Here is a 22,811-nt window from a genome sequence, read left to right as displayed (position 1 = left end):
TATCAGTCTCTCATACTATCAGTCTCTGTCATACTATCATTCTATATCATACTATCAGTCTCTCTCATACTATCAGTCTCTGTCATACGATCAGTCTATGTCATACTATCAGTCTCTGTCATACTATCAGTCTATATCATACTGTCAGTCTCTCTCATACTATCAGTCTCTGTCATACTGTCATTCTCTCTCATACTATCAGTCTCTCTCATACTATCAGTCTATATCATACTATCAGTCTATATCATACTATCAGTCTCTGTCATACTATCAGTCTATATCATACTGTCAGTCTCTCTCATCATATCAGTCTCTGTCAATATATCAGTCTATATCATACTATCAGTCTCTGTCATACTTTCAGTCTCTGTCATACGATCAGTCTCTCTCATAATATCAGTCTCTGTCAATATATCAGTCTATATCATACTTTCAGTCTATATCATACTATCAGTCTCTGTCACACTATCAGTCTCTGTCATACTATCAGTCTCTCTCGTACTATCAGTCTATATCGTACTATCAGTCTCTCTCTTTCTAGCTCCTCTCCTCTCATGTCCCTGTTTTTCTTTCAAGTATATCCTTCTAGGTGTTTTCACACTGTGATTCTGTCTTTAGGAAAGTGTTCCACCCTGTCATTTTTTTGAATGAACATTGGAACAACTCTGTTTTGTCAGGCGTGGTATGTTTGTGGAAATCAACTGATGTATGTGTGAGTTTCTAATGGTGTGCTGTCTCTACAGGTGGAGGCCTGATGTTCCAGCGAGGCGTCTTTGGGAACCTGGGGAAGCTGGAGACAATGATGTCAGTGTGTTATGGTCGGACAGATGAGCTGGTATTCTCTGGAGCTTCCACGGGGGACATATATGTCTGGAAGGAGCCTGTGCTGCTGAAGACCATCAAGGCCCACGACGGACCTGTGTTCGCCATGTACTCCCTGGACAAGGTACTCTACTGGGTGTCAGCCCTGTCTGATAACAACAGACTGTTGGTCAACTAGTTTTCACTAACCTTATAATCTCATAATAATCATAATCTTATAATAAGATCATCATCTGGAAGGGCTCTGTATTGTACTCTGGTTTCCCCACACCCACTTGGTGTAAATATTGAATTGTCTTTCTTCCCATTGACTCATAAATGCCCTATAACTGCTCTATGAGGACTTCACCATATGGAATTGATGTTATGTTGTCCACTAGAATAATTTCAGAGTGATATTGTTGCTGCTGGCTGTAGTTATGGATGTGTTTAACTATAATTGGCCTGTAGTTGAGGAAGTTATCAATATTGTAGTGCTCTGATGAGGAGCTTTGGAGAGACTTGATGTGTTGAGGCATGGTGATTATTGTGTTTGGGAGCAAACACAGCATCATTAGGCAGCATGATTAAGCCTCACATAGATTCCTCGTTTTCCTAATTGACCATTTGCAGCCTGTCATTTGACTGTGTGCAAATACTATGTAGTCTTAATGACCGATGGAAACCGTGGTGTGTATTCTATCATGCATCTCCCTCCTGATGCTGAGATTGGATTAATTAAATGGATTGTCTCCCATGAACTTCTGGTCTGTTGAAAATCATTATATCGCTATTTACTGTTACTAATGAAGACTGGCGTGATTATAAGCAGTCAATCCTATCTCTTGTCTTCAGTCCATGATAGTGTTTTTAATTAAATATCTTATAGTGTTTTTTCCCTCTCGTACAAATAGATTGTCTATTTATTCGCAATCTCTTCAAGTAGAGATGCCTTAGATCAAAACAAAATATTATAGTCCCATTAGATGTAACATTTATGTGATGCTGTTTCCAAAACCTTTCATCAGAGAAGCAGTCTTCAGGAGGGCGTTCCTGAGGGAGACCACCACTGAATTCCTGATGTGTTGTTGTTGCTGCTGCTTCAGATCTTTGACAGGCCCTGTCTGGTAGTAGAAGTCATTGCAATTCCCAACTGCTTCTGTTTGTTGTGAAAGATGTCAGAGACAGACAATGTTTTTTATCTGTCTTCCCTCCATCCATACCTTCCTCCTGCACTTCCTCATCCAACACTTCCTTCTCAGTTTCAAGACAAACGGACCCCCTACCATCCTTCAGCGGTTCAGACAGACCTCTTGACAAGCTGTCAGGCGGAACATTAGCGTCGATCAGAGCCCCTGTCTCATCCGGCCCTCGTCACTGTTAGTTTTCCTCAGTGGGTTTGTCAGTGGTGGAGTACCTTGGGTGACGTCCCTCTGCTGTTGTTCCCTCCAGGGCTTTGTGACAGGTGGGAAGGACGGAGTAGTGGAGCTGTGGGACGACATGTTTGAGAGGTGCCTGAAGACATACGCTATCAAGAGAGCAGCCCTCTCCCCTGGATCTAAAGGTAGGAAACCACATGTTTGACTCCTTTTTATTTATTCCATTCCAGTCATTACTATGAGCCTGTCCTCCTATAGCTTCTCCTCCCACCAGCCTACATAACACTCCCTACAGTAACTGACAGTCAACCAAAGTCCTTGACAGATGCAGAAACACTATCTGAGAAGTACTGAAATTCTCTCATAAAGGCAAGCTCTGACCCTGTAAAACACATACCTGTATCAGGAAGCGTAATGTGTTTGAAATTTGACCATAAACGGTCAATAGATCCTCTAGCCATCATTGAGCACTGTATCTTCCTCTAGTTAGTGCTGCCATCTCGTGGCCTCATGTGAAAATGCAAAGAATGTTACTTCTATCTGCTGCTATCGATCTGGGAGGATTTCACTGCTACGGCTGTACTTAGTCTTTACAGTGCTATTTGTGTGTGTGTCCCAGGTCTGCTCTTGGAGGACAACCCCTCCATTCGTGCCATAACTCTGGGACATGGACACATCCTGGTGGGAACCAAGAATGGAGAAATACTTGAAATCGACAAGAGTGGACCCATGACCCTGCTAGTCCAGGTGTGTGTGTGTGTGTGTGTGTGTGTGTGTGTGTGTGTGTGTGTGTGTGTGTGTGTGTGTGTGTGTGTGTGTGTGTGTGTGTGTGTGTGTGTGTGTGTGTGTGTGTGTACACAGCTGAAACACCTAGAGATGGGTATTTTTCAATTTCAGCTTATTTTTCCTAATTTGGGTTGGAGGACACATTTTTACAGCAGCCTTCAGGTGTTGCCTGTTCTCCACTGACTGTTTCTTGGTGTGTTGGCTTGTTACTCAGGCTTCTTGATGTGTTGGCTTCTTGATGTGTTGGCTTGTTACTCAGGCTACTTGATGTGTTGGCTTGTTCTACAGGCTTCTTGATGTGTTGGCTTGTTATTCAGGCTTCTTGATGTGTTGGATTGTTATTCAGGCTTCTTGATGTGTTGGTTTGTTACTCAGGATTCTTGATGTGTTGGCTTGTTACTCAGGATTCTTGATGTGTTGCCTTTCACACATCAGGCTTCTTGATGTGTTGGTTTGTTACTCAGGCTACTTGATGTGTTGGCTTGTTACTCAGGATTCTTGATTTGGAGGCTTGTTACTCAGGCTTCTTGATGTGTTGGATTGTTATTCAGGCTTCTTGATGTGTTGGCTTGTTACTCAGGATTCTTGATTTGGAGGCTTGTTACTCAGGATTCTTGATGTGTTGGATTGTTATTCAGGCTTCTTGATGTGTTGGCTTTCACACATCAGGCTACTTGATGTGTTGGCTTGTTACTCAGGATTCTTGATTTGGAGGCTTGTTACTCAGGATTCTTGATGTGTTGGATTGTTATTCAGGCTTCTTGATGTGTTGCCTTTCACACATCAGGCTACTTGATGTGTTGGCTTGTTACTCAGGCTACTTGATGTGCTGGCTTGTTACTCAGGCTACTTGATGTGCTGGCTTGTTACTCAGGCTTCTTGATGTGTTGGCTTATTCCTCACTTCCTCTACTGCAGGGACTGCAGTCGGAAATAAATCATTGGTTATCCGAGGCAACCTTTTCTATCTGACAGCCTGCTGCTTGGCTGGCTCCGAAAAGCCCTGTGTTCCCCCTTGATTATCCGGAATAGTCCATAGCTTAATATCTCAACACCTTCCTTATTATTGTGTCTCTTGGCTGTGTCACAAGGCTTGTGTATGGGCTCTGTGGTGCTGCTGCGTACATGACAGTTACAGTAGTTGGTATTATGAGTGTGTGCGACCGTGTGTGCGTACGTGTGTGTGTGTGTGTGTGTGCGTGTCTATGCTTATTTGTGTGCATGTGTGGTTCTGATTGTCAGTGCATCGCTGTGGTAGTTCCCTTTTATGGGTGCAGAGCAGCCCTTACAGCTCAGAGTCAGAGCCTCCATGACTCCTTAGCAGTCAGGTACGTGTGCTCTGTTGCCATGGTGAACAGACCTGATGGGGATGGGTTATGAAGGATCAGTATGGAAGTGGTGTTGAGTAAAATCGCTGCTGCTATCTGGGATGCGATGGATTGGGGCTTTTGTTTAGCCTCTCACTCAAACTCCACGTCAATATGAGCACAATGTATCGTTCTGAGACAAAAGAGTTAATTATTTTGTGGGTGACAGATGTGTCAAATGGATTAGGAGTAATGGTTCAGGGCATGTCAACTGTGACTGACTAACAGTTGTGTGTCCGTCTATTGCTATGGTTACAGGGTCACATGGACGGCGAGGTGTGGGGTCTTGCTGCTCACCCCCTGCTTCCCATATGTGCCACAGTGAGTGATGACAAAACTCTGAGGATATGGGAGCTCTTCACTAACCACCGCATGGTGGCAGTTCGCAAACTTAAAAAAGGTACTGCTGAATGTTAATATCTTCCTTGACTAATGAGTCATTAACTCCCATAATCCTCAACAAAACATACAGATGTAGGATCGTAATTTGAGCAAGTTTGCTACAGCAGGAAAATAACTCTGCAGCAACAGGAAATGTGGATTATAATTAATGGACAATTTTTGTAGGGGTTGATACATTTTTCGTAAGGGCAAATCAAGTCTGAAATGTCTGTGAAAATTACAAACTTTAGAAGCCTTTTAAAATTAAAATACACTCCAAGTTTACATTTCCTGGTTTGCAGTAAAATTCTCAGCAACAAAAGAGGGATCAAATTAAGATCCTACATCTGTAAGGCACTCTAGTGTAACCTTCTGTGCCTGTCAGTCTATGTCGGTATCTCCATTTTGGAAGTGTTTAACTCTGTGTGTGATGTGTGTATCAGGTGGAAGATGCTGTGCCTTCTCCCCTGATGGGAAAGCCTTAGCGGTGGGCCTCAATGATGGTAGTTTCCTGGTGGTGAACTCTGACACCCTGGAGGACCTGGTGTCCTTTCATCACAGGAAGGAGTCTATCTCTGACGTCAGGTTTTCACAGGGTAACCTTTGACATAGACTCTGTACTATCAGCCGACTGGATCACTTATCATTGATGTGTTCATTCACTGCTGTTTGTATTTCATAACACTGATAATACGCATGGTATTTTATTAGTAAGGTTAATTTGAGTTCAACAGTTCCTAATATACACTCTTTGAAAAAAGGGTTCCAAAAGGGTTATTCGGCTGTCCTCATAGGAGAACCCTTTTTGGTTCCAGATAGAACCCTCTGTGAAAAGGGTTCAACCTGGAACCAAAAGGCTTCTACTTGGCACCAAAAAGGATTCTCCAAAGGGTTCTCCTATGGGGACAGCCAAATAACCCTTTTAGGTTCTAGATAGCACCATTTTTTCTAAGAGTCTATTCAGTGAGGTTTCACTGAATAGCATTATCTCCCACCTGGCTGAGGTGTTGATCACTGGTTCTATGGCTTCCTTAGACGCTGGTAAATACCTCGCTGTGGCCTCTCATGATAACTTTGTGGATATCTACAATGTGCTGTCCAGTAAGAGGGTGGGAATCTGTAAAGGAGCTTCAAGCTATATCACTCACATAGACTGGGACTCTCGTGGTGAGTTTATGGTGTAAATGCAAGAGGAGCATGAATTCTCCTTAGTAGTCTATAGATACAAGTTCCATTTTGTCCTTGGATTCTGAAAAAGTAATTTTTTTTCTGTAGGTAAATTGCTGCAAGTAAATTCAGGTGCCAAAGAGCAATTATTCTTCGAAGCCCCAAGAGGGAAGAGACAAACCATAAGAAATTCTGAGGTAAGAGACCCAACTAAGATTGTTATTTTTCTCAGCTAGAAATAAAAAATGTATGGACACTCCATGATAACAGGATGCAGTGTTTAACACACTGTGTGTGTGTGTGTATGTGTGCGTGCTTTCCTGTTTCCGCCTGTCAGATAGAGAAGATGGAGTGGGCTACCTGGACGTGTGTCCTGGGCCCCACCTGTGAGGGGATCTGGCCCACCCACAGTGACATCACAGACATCAACGCCGCCTCACTCACCAAAGACAAGAAGCTGCTAGCCACCGGAGACGACTTTGGCTTCCTCAAGCTCTTCAGCTATCCAACCAGGGTGCGACAGCTCAGTACACTTGCGCTAGTGTTAATTTACATTTTACTCACTTGAACTGAAATGGAATTAATCCCAACGCTGGTACAGGTCTCAGTTGTTGACTCAAGTTGAATGTTGTCTCTTGTTTCAACTTGGTTCAATGTTGTCTCTTGGTTCAACTTGGTTCAATGTTGTCTCTTGGTTCAACTTGGTTCAATGTTGTCTCTTGGTTCAATGTTGTCTCTTGGTTCAACTTGGTTCAATGTTGTCTCTTGGTTCAATGTTGTCTCTTGGTTCAACTTGGTTCAATGTTGTCTCTTGGTTCAATGTTGTCTCTTGGTTCAACTTGGTTCAATATTGTCTCTTGGTTCAACTTGGCACCGTCTGCTCCCCCCTCAGGGTCAATATGCCCGTTTCAAGAAGTACGTGGGCCACAGTGCCCATATAACCAACGTGCGATGGGCACAAGATGACGCCACGCTACTGACGCTGGGCGGAGCTGACACAGCACTGATGATTTGGAGCCTGGAGAGAACCGGAGAGGGTCACAGGGAGAACCCTGTGGACAGCGAGGAGTCAGATGATGACATTGAGGAGGACGGAGGTAAACGCCAGCCTTTAGACTACTGATCCATACAGTACAGTAGTATACAATACTACTATATACATTAGTGCTTGTGGGCGGAAGGTAGCTTAATGGTTAGAATGTTGGGCCAGTAACTGAAAGGTCGCCGGTTCAAACACCCAAGCCAACAAGGTGAAAACTCTGTCTGTGCCCTTTTGCAAGGCTCTTAACACCGTAGTACTATGTCTGACCCTGTAAAAAAGCACATTTCACTGCAACTATCCTGTGTATATGACAATAAAACTTATATATTACTTTTTTTTATATACACATTCTTACAACTCTCTCACAATCTACTCTTAGAACTCCCAGACAACATTCTCAACAGACACACACAAAGCTATCCTGATCAAATACAAATTTTTACACACTGCTCTAATTGGCGAGTCTCTTCCTGTGGGCTTGTCTGTAGGGTATGACAGTGATGTGGCAAGGGAGAACAGCATCAACTACACCACTAAGATCTATGCTGTCAGCATCCGGGGTATGTGTGGCATCAAACCCCACCAGCAACTGAAGGAGGTGTCACCGGAGGAAAGGTACACCCCCACACCTCTGTCTCTGCCCACATTTCCCTTCCTTCTCTAATGACTGAACTGTACAGATTCTGTTTTGGGACTGGTAGTTGTCACTTAGTGATAGAGCTTAAACATTAGAGTGTCTTCGCCCCTGACCATTGTGCTGTGTGTAGATTTAAAACAATTTAAAGTCTGAGGCAGTGACAATAAAAAAATGCCCAAGTTTTATCTGTTATGTTATGGCCTCTGTTAAAGACTGTTAAAGTCTTGATCCTAATCAGGCTGCCATCAGCTTCCAACACCATTTGATTATCTACACAGGAATGCTTATAGAGTCCTCTGGTGTCAGAAACAGGAACTGTAACTGTCTACCAGTACACATCTATATGAGTATTATTCATATATACAGTATTTATACCTTTTGTAAAGCCTCAGAGGTGGTCATTGTAGGGTTGACATGGATATAGAGTTTGGTCTTGCTTTTTTATGATACAGAGTAAGTTGACTTTTTCAGTGCTTAGCTGACAGCATTTGAAGTTTAAGGGAAGACTGCGTGGGGTTTGTTTTCATGTTAGACTATTTCAAATGGAGTAGGAGGCCTGATTTAGTTTGATAGACATAGACTACTCTTTACCTATCTGTACTACTTGCATTAAAAAACAAGACATTATATGCTCATAGAAAGATCTTTATCCCCAGTTCTATGTTATTTCTTTCTGCACTTTATGAGTGTACACGTGTTCTTTATGTGTCCTCTCTCTAATACGCTCTCTCTATTCACCTCTGTTGCTATGATACTGTGGATTGTCCTGGGCATGCATTGTGGATGTAGCCCATTGATATTGCATGCCGTGTGCATGTTTTATGTTTGATCCATCTATCTGTGGATTGTTGGGTGTACGTGTTTGGGTCATAGTCTGTGTGGTGTTACAGTATGAGATAGCATGTTCTTGTGGCTTGTGAAGGTATCTTGACAAAGTATTACACAATGTTATGTGCATGTGTAGCAGGTGTGCTCTCTTGAGCTTCTGTGTGATATCTGTTGCTATGATACCGATATGTTGTGTATACAGTACCTATACAGTATCATTGGTATGATCTCAGTTGCTTCGAGACTGTATCGAATATTGCCACATCAGTGGTTCCCCCATCAATATAAATGGCTTATCAGCTATGTGCAGCTAGGATAAGTCAAAAATATACTGTGGAAATAGCATGTATAGCCCGAGGAGACAATGATTGATTTTTGTCAAAGCCAAAGGTAGCGTTGCCACAAAATGTATGCTAAGCCATAAAATTGGCATTATTTACCATGACGCTCCCCACTATTTTCCATTATTGTCACATATAGCAGTGCTGTTATGTATGGAAGACTTTGACTTTGTCCATTCTCTTTCATATAATGTGTAGAATGTGTAGAATAACATTTACCAATTATACAGCATCACAGAATGACAGGAAACATGAAATAGTTACAGAACATGAACCAGTGAAGAACCTATCATATGCTATCTGGGGGGCTCACAACGTCCATTTCTGCAACAACTAAACGCATTGAACCACGAGACTCAACTTCTCAGTTGTTTTGGTGCCCTGGCTACCACGCTCTAACAGCGTGAAGGTAACCGGTGCACATGCGCAGATACTGTGTGTGACTGTGTGAGAGCGAAGTCTTGCGTCTCGCTCATCTCATTATCTGCGGTGCTGCTCTACCTTTGAAAGATGCATTATAAAGGTGTAATTTCAGCCAGTAGTTTTAAAAGTACTGCTCACAATCCAAAACAGGTCCCCGACAATTGTATACAACGTAATCCATTTCTTATCAAATGTCACAAATTCCAAATTAACATCCTGTTCAATCTCTTTAATATCTCTCTTGTGTTTTAACTTGCATTCCTTTGGAGGCAGGGCATTGTCAAGTAAGTATGACCTATGCATACATTCTGTGTTGGCTATGGGATGTGGGTGGTATTTCCATACATTGGATGTGAAGAGATGAGGATTTTATTTTATTGAGTGTGTAGGTAGAATATCAAACATTCAATAGAATACATGGTGTTATTTTAATCTAGGGATTTCAACAGAATTTTCCATGTTTTTCCTTTTATAACCGTACATACTTGACACTTTATCCAAAAGTGTTTGTTATTTCACTGATCTCCTATAATGGTCCTACAGGAAGCAGTTCTGAAAAAGCTGTATTTTCTAGTCATCTATTTATATGGACTATGGGCATAATCTCCCATAGCCCATGGATCTCAATATCACTCATATTGCTCAAAGTATGGCTAATGTGAAGTTATGTCAACTGCATGAGTAAGACATTTTATTTCAGATCCTTTTGGGTCATTCGTATCACAATTTATTTTGTAGGGTACTCCAAGTACAATGATGATTTACCAAGTGATGCTGGAGGAGACCGTTCTTTCTTTCTGTTTCTGTCTCTCCCCCTCTCTTTTCTTCTTCCCCTCTCATGGAGCCCCAGACATCACAGGACCTTGTTTTCCCATAACCCCTTGGGGGTTGAGATCGAGGCACTGACTCATTTCTCTCTTCCTGTGCCCTTCCTCCTCCTCTCATAGGAGCTCTATTGCACAGTTTGCACAGGGACCCCAGGGTATGACCCCCTCCCCTTATCGCTCTGTAGACTGGTGCACTCTCTCATTCCACACTTCTCCTCCGAGCTGTCTCTCTTTCTAGCATGCTGACAGCAGGCTGATGGCCAGAGCATGGTGTGCACCAGGCAGAAATGACAGCTAATAGCTCTCCAGGTTGCTTTTTGCATGAGCATAGAGCCTTTATAGCTATATTGAGTCCCCTCGGACTCCGACCTGTCCTCTAAACCTCTCACTTGGTTCTGTCCACTGCTCTCAAGGGGATCCAGGTAAAGTGGGCTACTTGTGTCTATCACGCTGTGTGCGTACACTGTGGGTCCAGGTCCACGTGTTTCTCTGTGATGTTCTGTATGTACTTGCATGGTGGCAGTCAGCTCATCTCATTCCCATCTGATCAGAACTGCATGTTTGCATCCAGACTGCAGAGTTTCACACCCAGTGGGGCTTTTTTCCCATCTTCTCTTTCTTGTTCAGATAGAGACATGGAGCTAGGCAGCCTCACTCTCTGACTGTCTAGTTAAATAAAGGTTCAATAAAACATAACATTTATTAAAATGATTCTACAATCCTGGCTCAGCATGAAAAATGTTGCAATCAGTCCTTAGGAGTTAGTTACAACACTACTACAGATCTGCGGTGTTATGTGTGGCAACACTAAACTCTGACATGCTGATTTAAGTCACTTCAGAGCACGTAGACGTTGATAATATTGTTAAAACACATGTGGAAGAGGGAGTCTGATTACCAAATGAAATAGGAGAAAGTAGATGTTGGAAATATTAGCTCCCTGCCGTGCATGATCATCCAAACAATGCTGGTTAAATATTGTTCAAACAAACAGAGAACAACGGTAGTGTCTGTCAGCTGTAAGGAGTGTAAACTATGTATGTGATCACAGCTATCACCTTTGGGCTAGTAATTTGCCAGTGAGCTGGAACCTTGTCTTGTATGACACGGCTGTAGTTCTACCAGGCCATTGCACACAGTGCTGGTGCTGTATGACTAATGCTTCTGCATTGTCATTGTACAGTTCAACCTCCTGTTGGATTTCAACCTCCAAGGGTTTCTTCAATATGTGTTTCCCTGTTAACTTGTATTCTCTGTCTGTCAGTGTGTGTGCATGGGAGCATGCACACATTCTCATGAACATTTGACAACCTATGTTAAGGACCAATAACTTAATAAATCAAATCAAATCAAACTGTATTTGTCAAATGCTCCGAATACAACAAGTGTAGACCTTACTGTGAAATGCTTACTTAAACATTCTTAACCAACAGTGCAGTTCAAGAAGAGTTAAGAAAATATTTACCAAATAAACTAAAGTTAAAAAAATAATAAAAAGTAACACAATAACATAACAATAACGAGGTTTATACCAGTACCGAGTCAGTGTGCGGGGGTACAGGTTAGAGGTCATTTGTACATGTAGGTAGGGATGAAGTGACTATGCATAGATAATAAACAGTGAGTATCAGCAGTGTACAACACAAATGGAGGGGGGGTCAATGTAATAGTCCGGTGGCCATTTGATTAATTGTTCAGCAGTCTTATGGCTTGGGGGTAGAAGCTGTTAAGGAGCCTTTTGGACCTAGACTTGGCTCTCCGGTACCACTTGCCGTGTGGTAGCAGAGAAAACAGTCTATGACTTGGGTGACTGCAGTCTCTGACAAATTTATGGGCTTCCTCTGACACTGCCTATTATATAGGTCCTGGATGGCAGGAAGCTTGGCCCCAGTGATGCACTGGGCAGTACTCACTACCCTCTGTAGTGCCTTACGGTCAGATGCCGAGCAGTTGCCATACCAGGCAGTGATGCCACTACAGCCCATTTGATGTTAATGGGGGCCTGTTCGGCCCTCCTTTTCCTATAGTCCACAATCATCTCCTTTGTCTTGCTCACATTGAGGGAGAGGGTGTTGTCCTGGCACCACACTGCCAGTTCTCTGACCTCCTCTCTAATCGTTGTTGGTGATCAGGCCTACCACTGCTGTGTCGTCAGCAAACTTAATGATGGTGTTGGAGTCGTGTTTGGCCACGTAGTCGTGGGTGAACAGGGAGTACAGGAGGGGACTAAGTACACACCCCTGAGGGGCCCCAGTGTTGAGGATCAGCGTAGCAGATGTGTTGTTGCCTATCCTTACCACCTGGGGGCAGCCCGTCAGGAAGTCCAGGATCCAGTTGCAGAGGGAGGTGTTTAGTCCCAGGGTCCTTAACTTAGTGATGAGCTTTGAGGGCGCTATGGTGTTGAACGCTGAGCTGTAGTCAATGAACAGCATTCTCACATAGGTCTTCCTTTTGTCCAGGTGGGAAAGGGTAGTGTGGAGTGCTTCTATTCTTCCTTTAATGGCCCTTTGCTTTTGTGTCAGCGATCAATAGTATTGATATTTCAGATGTTTTACATGGTCTGTTAACCCCTGAAAGTGACCATGGACCTCAGGTCTCAGCCAGGACACATCACTGTGGTAACCAACTGCCTAGGAAGTCAAATTTTCCAACATATCCAGTGACTTCATTTTTAAGGAGAGTGGAATTCCACTCACTTTAAAGGGGCAATCTGTAATTGCTACATTAACTGCAGATTGTATTTATATTATATTTTATAGTGATAGATTTCAATGAGGAGGGGAAAGAGAAGGAAATCCAGGGAAAGCCTCACTGAGACGCAGAGGTAGATGTGCTGCAGGTGGCAGTGTAGAGCTCCTAGAAACTGACTCAGAGACTGAGTGGAATTGTATTCTGTTGCTCATTGTGGCTCATTGCCATACATGTTAAATGTGGCCTCAGCCAACTGGTGTAATGTGTCATTATTGGTGTGATCCTTATGTGAAAGTTGACGCTTGTTAACATTGTGAATGTGATGTGCCCACCTTGGTGATATGTGTGCAGTGGCTGGCCAAAATTCATACATGTGGAAAATGTAATAGGAAAATGTCAGTGATGTATACAATTTATTCAATTTTATGTAGCACTGAATCTGTCTGTAGATATTGTTATATACTGTGTGTGTTTCACGAGGGACACTGAATGTTTGTGTATTATAAACAGTAAAGGCTATTATGAGTGATTAACAAACAATGATGTACTGTAGCCATGCTTAACAAGGTTTCTATTCAGAGGGATATGACTGATTGCAGCTGTTTTGTACTCTCTGAGTTCCTCAAGCTGTAGTTTAGTACATAGATATTTTCTTTCTCACGCTCTCTCTTACCTTTCTTTCTTTGTTTCTATCACTCTCATGTCAGACTAGAGAGACATTTTATAACTTGGCCTAATCTATCCTTAATGTGGCATTTCTGTGCCCTGTAATGAAATTGCTCTTGAGAAAACACGACTTGGTTCTGTGGCACACATGTTAATACACTGTATCTGTCCAATATATCTACTGTGTGAGGCAGTACTATCTGTTTACTCACTGCAGGCCACCTGTTAGCCGAGCTGCTCCCCAACCAGAGAAGTTGCAGAAGAACAGTATCACCAAAAAGAAGAAGCTTGTCGAGGTTTGTCTCACGGTGGTGTTGATGTTAACTCTGAATAACTTTGATGTCATACTTAACACAATGTTTCAAAATCTAATTTTATTGGTCACATACACATATTTTGCAGATATTATTGCGGGTGTAGCGAAATGCTTGTGTCTTGTTACATTTTGAACCTTAATTTTGATTTAGTTTTGTGAACCATTGTTGGGTACGTTTGGTGCGCTGTGGTATGTGATTGGTCGGTGATGTGTGTACTTCCAGGACCTGGTTCTGGACCACGTGTTTGGGTTCCGGGGCTTTGATTGTCGTAACAACCTTCACTACCTCAACGACGGCGCCGACATCGTCTTCCACACAGCAGCTACGGCCATGGTGCACAGCCTCTCCACTGGTACAGGCTACGTGTTGTCACTTTCAGATACCATACTCAATATTGACATCCAGGACTTGTGATTTTCAAAGGCGTGTACATGATAAGATGAAGATGAACTCTGTGTTTTAATGCTATTCTTCCTCAGGGACTCAGAGTTTCTACTTGGAGCATACAGACGACATCCTCTGTTTGACCGTCAATCAACATCCCAAATACAAAAATGTCATCGCTACAGGACAGATTGGTATGTACTGTACTGCAGTGAATGAACATGTTTTATTTTATTGTGATTATGCGTTGACATATTTTGCATGTACTTATCCATAGCATTTGTGTGTGGGCTGAGTGTGGGCATATGAGAGAGAGAGAGATATTGAATGCCCATGTTTAGCCTTATCATAGCATTTTTCTGGGACTTTGTTGAGGACCTGTTCAGTCTACATTGACACATTTTGTTTGTTGCTAGAAGTCATTTTTATTGGTGCTTAATATCATGGCCCTCAGCAGCATCTGAGAAGGCACTCACTTTAGATTGAATTTGTTCTTTTGCCTAATTTCCCATCGCTCACACACCACAGGTGAAGTGACAGACCTGCCAGGTAAACCCCCCATCCAGATTGACCTTTACAGTGTGCCCTACAGTTACTATGCCTATGGGCCGGTTTCCCGGATACAGATCAATCCCAGTCCTACAATAAAAAAGCAAGCTCAATGAAAAATAAATCTTAATCTATGTCGGGGAAACCACCCCTATAGGTTTACCCTCTTATTGCTGTTCTCCTGCAGTTTCCCAGTGGCCTGTCCTGTGTTTTCTATCCTCCAGTAGTTATCCCTCTGTATTCAAACCTACTTTTCTGACCTTTTTTACCCAGTACTATAATACAGCAAATCAATTGCCCTGGACTGCTCCATACTGTAGCCCTGTATACTGGATCAGACTATGGTGGTTTTCTCTGTGCTCCAGGCACCACCCCCTCCATCCATGTGTGGGACGCCATGAGTAAACAGACGCTGTCCATCCTGCGTTGCTCTCACGCCAAGGGTGTGGGCTACGTCAACTTCAGCGCCACGGGAAAGCTGCTGCTCTCTGTGGGGGTGGAGCCTGAACACACCATCACTGTGTGGCGCTGGCAGGAAGGTGAGCCATTCTGAACCAGAATATTCACTGAGATGGTGGTAGGCTACAGCTTAGATTGGTCTGGGCATTTTTGGGATTGCTAATCCTAACAATGTTGTTAGATATCACTCTGTAACTGTAAATAGCAGGTCATAGGAGTGTTTGTGCTTGTGTGGGTTACCCTGTCCAGGTGCTAAAGTGACCAGTAAAGGTGGCCATCCAGACAGGATCTTCGTAGTTGAGTTCCGGCCAGACTCCGACTCTCAGTTCGTGTCTGTTGGGATCAAGCACATCAAGTTCTGGACACTAGCTGGAGGCTCTCTCATGTATAAGAAGGGAGTGGTGGGCTCAGTGGAGGACGGCAGGATGCAGACCATGTTGTCTGTGGCCTTTGGTGCAGTGAGTATCGACAGAATTTGACACTCTTTAGTCTACCCTAATGGGTAGTAATTCATTTCAGAGATCCATTAAACGATTTCGTGATCCTGAGCTGTGGTTTCTCTTCCTCCAGAATAACCTAACATTCACAGGTGCTATAAATGGGGATGTGTACGTGTGGAGAGACCACTTCCTGCTTCGTGTCGTGGCTAAAGCCCACACCGGGCCAGTGTTCACCATGTACACCACACTGAGGGACGGCCTCATCGTCACAGGGGGCAAGGAGAGGCCGTGAGTACCGTACTGCTGCACGACCATTGACATTGTAGTCATTTATCAGATGCTCTTATCCAGAGCGACATACAGGAGAAATTAGGGTTATGTGCCTTGCTCAAGGGTACATCGACCAATTTTTTTCACCTAGTCAGCTCAGGGATTTGAAACAGTGACCTTTCGGTTACTGGCCCAATGCTCTTAAAGGGATATTTTGGCAATGAGGCCATTTTTCTACTAGTATGCTAGTAGATATTCATAGACTTCCAGTCATTACACTAACTACCTAACTAACTTCCTTCATACTGGACACAGAGACAGACATAAAAATGGTGTCCACTAGTTCCTCGGACTCAGGGAAAGTATTTGTTTAACCGCTAGGCTACCTGCTGCCATGACCACTGACAATCAGAATGATGTCTTTATAACACTGACCTACTTGAGACAACACCAATAATCCCACCTAAAGTAACAAGGCACACTAGCACCAAAAATCAAATCTGGAATTCCATTGGATTACATTAAGAATAGTTCTGAATCTCGGTTAACCCTCTATCCTCTATGATGATGATACATTGATGATTATGATGGTGTGTGTGCATGTATGTGTGTGTGCATGTATGTGTGTGTGCATGCATGCACATTTCAGAACAAAGGAGGGCGGTGCAGTGAAACTGTGGGACCAGGAGATGAAGCGTTGCCGAGCGTTCCAGCTGGAGACGGGCCAAACTGTTGAGTGTGTGAGGTCCGTCTGTCGGGGAAAGGTGAGTTCAGCATAGCCAGGGCACACAGCAGTGAAAGAGACTTTGAGCATGTCTACAGCAGATGTTTAATCTTGAAGCAACTCACAGAACAATCCTTTCGGAAATAAACGTACTGTCACAATGTTTTATATATATATTAATATAGAGAGAGATAGAGATTTTAATTGAATATCATATATATATATATATATATATATATACTGCTCAAAAAAATAAAGGGAACACTTAAACAACACAATGTAACTCCAAGTCAATCACACTTCTGTGAAATCAAACTGTCCACTTAGGAAGCAACACTGATTGACAATAGATTTCACATGCTGTTGTGCAAATGGAATAGACAACAGGTGGAAATTATAGGCAATTAGCAAGACACCCCCAATAAAGGAGTGGTTCTGCAGGTGATGACCACAGACCACTTCTCAGTTCCTATGCTTCCTGGCTGATGTTTTGGTCACTTTTGAATGCTGGCGGTGCTTTCACTCTAGTGGTAGCATGAGACGGAGTCTACAACCCACACAAGTGGCTCAGGTAGTGCAGCTCATCCAGGATGGCACATGCGAGGATGGCTCAATGCGAGCTGTGGCAAGAAGGTTTTCTGTGTCTGTCAGCGTAGTGTCCAGAGCATGGAGGCGCTACCAGGAGACAGGCCAGTACATCAGGAGACGTGGAGGAGGCCGTAGTAGGGCAACAACCAGCAGCAGGACCGCTACCTCCGCCTTTGTGCAAGGAGGAGCAGGAGGAGCACTGCCAGAGCCCTGCAAAATGACCTCCAGCAGGCCACAAATGTGCATGTGTCTGCTCAAACGGTCAGAAACAGACTCCATGAGGGTGGTATGAGGGCCTAACGTCCACAGGTGGGGGTTGTGCTTACAGCCCAACACCGTGCAGGACGTTTGGCATTTGCCAGAGAACACCAAGATTGGCAAATTCGCCACTGGCACCCTGTGCTCTTCCCAGATGAAAGCAGGTTCACACTGAGCACGTGACAGTCTGGAGACGCCGTGGAGAACGTTCTGCTGCCTGCAACATCCTCCAGCATGAGTGGTTTGGCGGTGGGTCAGTCATGGTGTGGGGTGGCATTTCTTTGGGGGGCCGCACAGCCCTCCATGTGCTCGCCAGAGGTAGCCTGACTGCCATTAGGTACCGAGATGAGATCCTCAGACCCCTTGTGAGACCATATGCTGGTGTGGTTGGCCCTGGGTTCCTCCTAATGCAAGACAATGCTAGACCTCATGTGGCTGGAGTGTGTCAGCAGTTCCTGCAAGAGGAAGGCATTGATGCTATGGACTGGCCTGCCCCTTCCCCAGACCTGAATCCAATTGAGCACATCTGGGACATCATGTCTCGCTCCATCCACCAACGCCACGTTGCACCACAGACTGTCCAGGAGTTGGCGGATGCTTTAGTCCCGGTCTGGGAGGAGATACCTTAGGAGACCATCTGCCACCTCATCAGGAGCATGCCCAGGCGTTGTAGGGAGGTCATACAGGCACGTGGAGGCCACACACACTACTGAGCCTCATTTTGACTTGTTTTAAGGACATTACATCAAAGTTAGATCAGCCTGTAGTGTGGTTTTCCACTTTAATTTTGAGTGTGACTCCAAATCCAGACCTCCATGGGTTGATAAATTTGATTTCCATTGATCATTTTTGTGTGATTTTGTTGTCAGCACATTCAACTATTTCATTCATTCAGATCTAGGATGTGTTATTTTAGTGTTCCCTTTATATTTTGAGGAGTGTATAATACTTTAGTCATTTAGCAGACGCTCTTAGCGATATGGATTGAAGCGAGCCCTAAGTCTATAGCTAGGATTTTGAAGGGTTAAAAACAGTAATCTTCTTGTGTCCCTGTCTACCAGGGTAAGATTTTGGTAGGTACAAAGGATGGTGAGATCATTGAGGTGGGAGAGAAGAACGCTGCGTCCAACATCCTGATCAACGGTCACATGCAGGGCGAGATCTGGGGCCTGGCCACCCACCCCTCTAAAAACCTGTTCATCTCCACCAGCGACGACAGCACCATCCGCATATGGGACCTGGACGACAAGGTACAGCACAAATAAATACTATGTGGTTCCAATGGTCTGCTGAGCTATGAAGTTGCGTTTGAACTTACGTTGAATGTCTTAATTGATTTATTGCAGAAACAACTTTTTTGAATCACAAATCTGTGTGTAAATAGGTTTGTGTTCTTGGTTTCCTTTGCACCTGAATTTAGTTAACCGTTGAATGGCAAAATACCGTCCTATGTCATGTTTTGTTGTCTACAACCCTGCGTCCATTTCCCTGCTAGAAACTGCTGAACAAGGTGAGCCTGGGCCACCCAGCCAAGTGTGCCAACTACAGTCCTGATGGTGAGATGGTGTCTGTGGGCATGAAGAATGGGGAGTTCATCATCCTCCTCACCAACTCACTCAAGATGTGGGGCAAGAAACGAGACCGCAGTGCTGCCATACAGGACATCAGGTAAGAACTGAGGGGACATAGGAGCTACCTGGAGCACTTTGGCTAGACTCCTGTCCACCTCCTGGCAGTAACCCTAGCATCAGCCCTAACCCTAACTTCATGTCCACATCCTGGCAGTAACCCTAGCATCAGTCCTAACCCTAACTTCATGTCCACATCCTGGCAATAACTAACCCTAGCATCAGCCCTAACCCTAACTTCATGTCCATATCCTGGAAGTAACTAACCCTAGCATCAGCCCTAACCCTAACTTCATGTCCATATCCTGGAAGTAACCCTAGCATCAGCCCTAACCCTAACTTCATGTCCACATACTGGCAGTAACTAACCCTAGCATCAGCCCTAACCCTAGCATCAGCCCTAACCCTAACTTCATGTCCACATGCTGGCAATAACTAACCCAAGCATCAGCCCTAACCCTAACTTCATGTCCACATGCTGGCAATAACTAACCCAAGCATCAGCCCTAACCCTAACTTCATGTCCACATGCTGGCAATAACTAACCCTAGCATCAGCCCTAACCCTAACTTCATGTCCATATCCTGGAAGTAACCCTAGCATCAGCCCTAACCCTAACTTCATGTCCACATGCTGGCAGTAACTAACCCAAGCATCAGCCCTAACCCTAGCATCAGCCCTAACCCTAGCATCAGCCCTAACCCTAACTTCATGTCCACATGCTGGCAATAACTAACCCAAGCATCAGCCCTAACCCTAACTTCATGTCCACATGCTGGCAATAACTAACCCAAGCATCAGCCCTAACCCTAACTTCATGTCCACATGCTGGCAATAACTAACCCTAGCATCAGCCCTAACCCTAACTTCATGTCCACATGCTGGCAATAACTAACCCTAGCATCAGCCCTAACCCTAGCTTCATGTCCACATCATGGCAGTAACCCTAGCATCAGCCCTAACCCTAGCTTCATGTCCACATCATGGCAGTAATCCTAGCATCAGCCCTAACCCTAGCTTCATGTCCACATCCTGGCAGTAACCCTAGCATCAGCCCTAACCCTAGCTTCGTGTCCATATCCTGGAAGTAACCCTAGCATCAGCCCTAACCCTAGCTTCATGTCCACATCCTGGCAGTAACCCTAGCATCAGCCCTAACCCTAGCTTCATGTCCACATCATGGCAGTAATCCTAGCATCAGCCCTAACCCTAGCTTCATGTCCACATCCTGGCAGTAACCCTAGCATCAGCCCTAACCCTAGCTTCATGTCCACATCCTGGCAGTAACCCTAGCATCAGCCCTAACCCTAGCTTCATGTCCACATCCTGGCAGTAACCCTAGCATCAGCCCTAACCCAAGCTTCATGTCCACATCCTGGCAGTAACCCTAGCATCAGCCCTAACCCTAGCTTCATGTCCACATCCTGGCAGTAACTAACCCTAGCATCAGCCCTAACCCTAGCTTCATGTCCACATCCTGGCAGTAACTAACCCTAGTATCAGCCCTAACCCTAGCTTCATGTCCACATCCTGGCAGTAACCCTAGCATCAGCCCTAACCCTAGCTTCATGTCCACATCCTGGCAGTAACCCTAGCATCAGCCCTAACCCTAGCTTCATGTCCACATCCTGGCAGTAACTAACCCTAGCATCAGCCCTAACCCAAGCTTCATGTCCACATCCTGGCAGTAACCCTAGCATCAGCCCTAACCCTAGCTTCATGTCCACATCCTGGCAGTAACTAACCCTAGCATCAGCCCTAACCCTAGCTTCATGTCCACATCCTGGCAGTAACCCTAGCATCAGCCCTAACCCAAGCTTCATGTCCACATCCTGGCAGTAACCCTAGCATCAGCCCTAACCCTAGCTTCATGTCCACATCCTGGCAGTAACTAACCCTAGCATCAGCCCTAACCCAAGCTTCATGTCCACATCCTGGCAGTAACCCTAGCATCAGCCCTAACCCTAACTTCATGTCCACATGCTGGCAATAACTAACCCTAGCATCAGCCCTAACCCTAGCTTCATGTCCACATCATGGCAGTAACCCTAGCATCAGCCCTAACCCTAGCTTCATGTCCACATCATGGCAGTAATCCTAGCATCAGCCCTAACCCTAGCTTCATGTCCACATCCTGGCAGTAACCCTAGCATCAGCCCTAACCCTAGCTTCGTGTCCATATCCTGGAAGTAACCCTAGCATCAGCCCTAACCCTAGCTTCATGTCCACATCCTGGCAGTAACCCTAGCATCAGCCCTAACCCTAGCTTCATGTCCACATCATGGCAGTAATCCTAGCATCAGCCCTAACCCTAGCTTCATGTCCACATCCTGGCAGTAACCCTAGCATCAGCCCTAACCCTAGCTTCATGTCCACATCCTGGCAGTAACCCTAGCATCAGCCCTAACCCAAGCTTCATGTCCACATCCTGGCAGTAACCCTAGCATCAGCCCTAACCCTAGCTTCATGTCCACATCCTGGCAGTAACTAACCCTAGCATCAGCCCTAACCCTAGCTTCATGTCCACATCCTGGCAGTAACTAACCCTAGTATCAGCCCTAACCCTAGCTTCATGTCCACATCCTGGCAGTAACCCTAGCATCAGCCCTAACCCTAGCTTCATGTCCACATCCTGGCAGTAACCCTAGCATCAGCCCTAACCCTAGCTTCATGTCCACATCCTGGCAGTAACTAACCCTAGCATCAGCCCTAACCCAAGCTTCATGTCCACATCCTGGCAGTAACCCTAGCATCAGCCCTAACCCTAGCTTCATGTCCACATCCTGGCAGTAACTAACCCTAGCATCAGCCCTAACCCTAGCTTCATGTCCACATCCTGGCAGTAACCCTAGCATCAGCCCTAACCCAAGCTTCATGTCCACATCCTGGCAGTAACCCTAGCATCAGCCCTAACCCTAGCTTCATGTCCACATCCTGGCAGTAACTAACCCTAGCATCAGCCCTAACCCAAGCTTCATGTCCACATCCTGGCAGTAACCCTAGCATCAGCCCTAACCCTAGCTTCATGTCCACATCCTGGCAGTAACTAACCCTAGCATCAGCCCTAACCCTAGCTTCATGTCCACATCCTGGCAGTAACCCTAGCATCAGCCCTAACCCAAGCTTCATGTCCACATCCTGGCAGTAACCCTAGCATCAGCCCTAACCCTAGCTTCATGTCCACATCCTGGCAGTAACTAACCCTAGCATCAGCCCTAACCCTAGCTTCATGTCCACATCCTGGCAGTAACTAACCCTAATATCAGCCCTAACCCTAGCTTCATGTCCACATCCTGGCAGTAACCCTAGCATCAGCCCTAACCTTAGCTTTGTGTCCATATCCTGGCAGTAACTAACCCTAGCATCAGCCCTAACCCTAACTTCATGTCCACATCCTGGCAGTAACCCTAGCATCAGCCCTAACCTTAGCTTCATGTCCACATCCTGGCAGTAATCCTAGCATCAGCCCTAACCCTAGCTTCATGTCCACATCCTGGCAGTAACCCTAGCATCAGCCCTAACCTTAGCTTCATGTCCACATCCTGGCAGTAACCCTAGCATCAGCCCTAACCCTAGCTTCGTGTCCATATCCTGGCAGTAACCCTAGCATCAGCCCTAACCCTAGCTTCATGTCCACATCCTGGCAGTAACCCTAGCATCAGCCCTAACCCTAGCTTAATGTCCACATCCTGGCAGTAACCCTAGCATCAGCCCTAACCCTAACTTCATGTCCACATCCTGGCACTAACCCTAGCATCAGCCCTAACCCTAGCTTCATGTCCACATCCTGGCAGTAACCCTAGCATCAGCCCTAACCCTAGCTTCATGTCCACATCCTGGCAGTAACCCTAGCATCAGC

At 45.0% G+C, this 22,811-nt stretch overlaps 1 protein-coding gene across 7 annotated transcripts in view; it reads left to right on the top strand.

Moving 5' to 3' along the window:
• The window catches only part of LOC110530112 (echinoderm microtubule-associated protein-like 6), a 94,115-nt gene that overhangs the window by 63,086 nt on the left and 8,218 nt on the right, over positions 1-22,811 (top strand). Inside the window, exons 19-40 of one of the 7 annotated variants that reach the window (XM_021612941.2) lie at positions 744-946; positions 2,254-2,365; positions 2,800-2,927; positions 4,591-4,732; positions 5,157-5,309; positions 5,749-5,880; positions 5,989-6,077; positions 6,218-6,394; positions 6,773-6,977; positions 7,411-7,537; positions 9,421-9,435; positions 10,392-10,400; positions 13,553-13,631; positions 13,875-14,004; positions 14,132-14,230; positions 14,565-14,585; positions 14,951-15,124; positions 15,294-15,502; positions 15,615-15,772; positions 16,404-16,518; positions 18,386-18,574; positions 18,820-18,992. In XM_021612941.2, the coding sequence (XP_021468616.2) occupies positions 744-946; positions 2,254-2,365; positions 2,800-2,927; positions 4,591-4,732; positions 5,157-5,309; positions 5,749-5,880; positions 5,989-6,077; positions 6,218-6,394; positions 6,773-6,977; positions 7,411-7,537; positions 9,421-9,435; positions 10,392-10,400; positions 13,553-13,631; positions 13,875-14,004; positions 14,132-14,230; positions 14,565-14,585; positions 14,951-15,124; positions 15,294-15,502; positions 15,615-15,772; positions 16,404-16,518; positions 18,386-18,574; positions 18,820-18,992 (2,839 nt within the window). Of the gene's footprint in view, positions 1-743; positions 947-2,253; positions 2,366-2,799; positions 2,928-4,590; positions 4,733-5,156; positions 5,310-5,748; positions 5,881-5,988; positions 6,078-6,217; positions 6,395-6,772; positions 6,978-7,410; positions 7,538-9,420; positions 9,436-10,391; positions 10,401-13,552; positions 13,632-13,874; positions 14,005-14,131; positions 14,231-14,564; positions 14,586-14,950; positions 15,125-15,293; positions 15,503-15,614; positions 15,773-16,403; positions 16,519-18,385; positions 18,575-18,819; positions 18,993-22,811 lie in introns of those variants that run through there. The other 6 variants (XM_021612948.2, XM_021612956.2, XM_021612963.2 and 3 more) reach the window with 6 other exon arrangements.

The sequence above is a fragment of the Oncorhynchus mykiss genome, chromosome 1 (genome assembly GCF_013265735.2).
Source record: "Oncorhynchus mykiss isolate Arlee chromosome 1, USDA_OmykA_1.1, whole genome shotgun sequence".
NCBI classification, from domain to species: domain Eukaryota; kingdom Metazoa; phylum Chordata; class Actinopteri; order Salmoniformes; family Salmonidae; genus Oncorhynchus; species Oncorhynchus mykiss.
The sequence above is the reverse complement of the archived record's forward strand: the minus strand, read 5'-3'. Positions and strand labels throughout refer to the sequence as shown.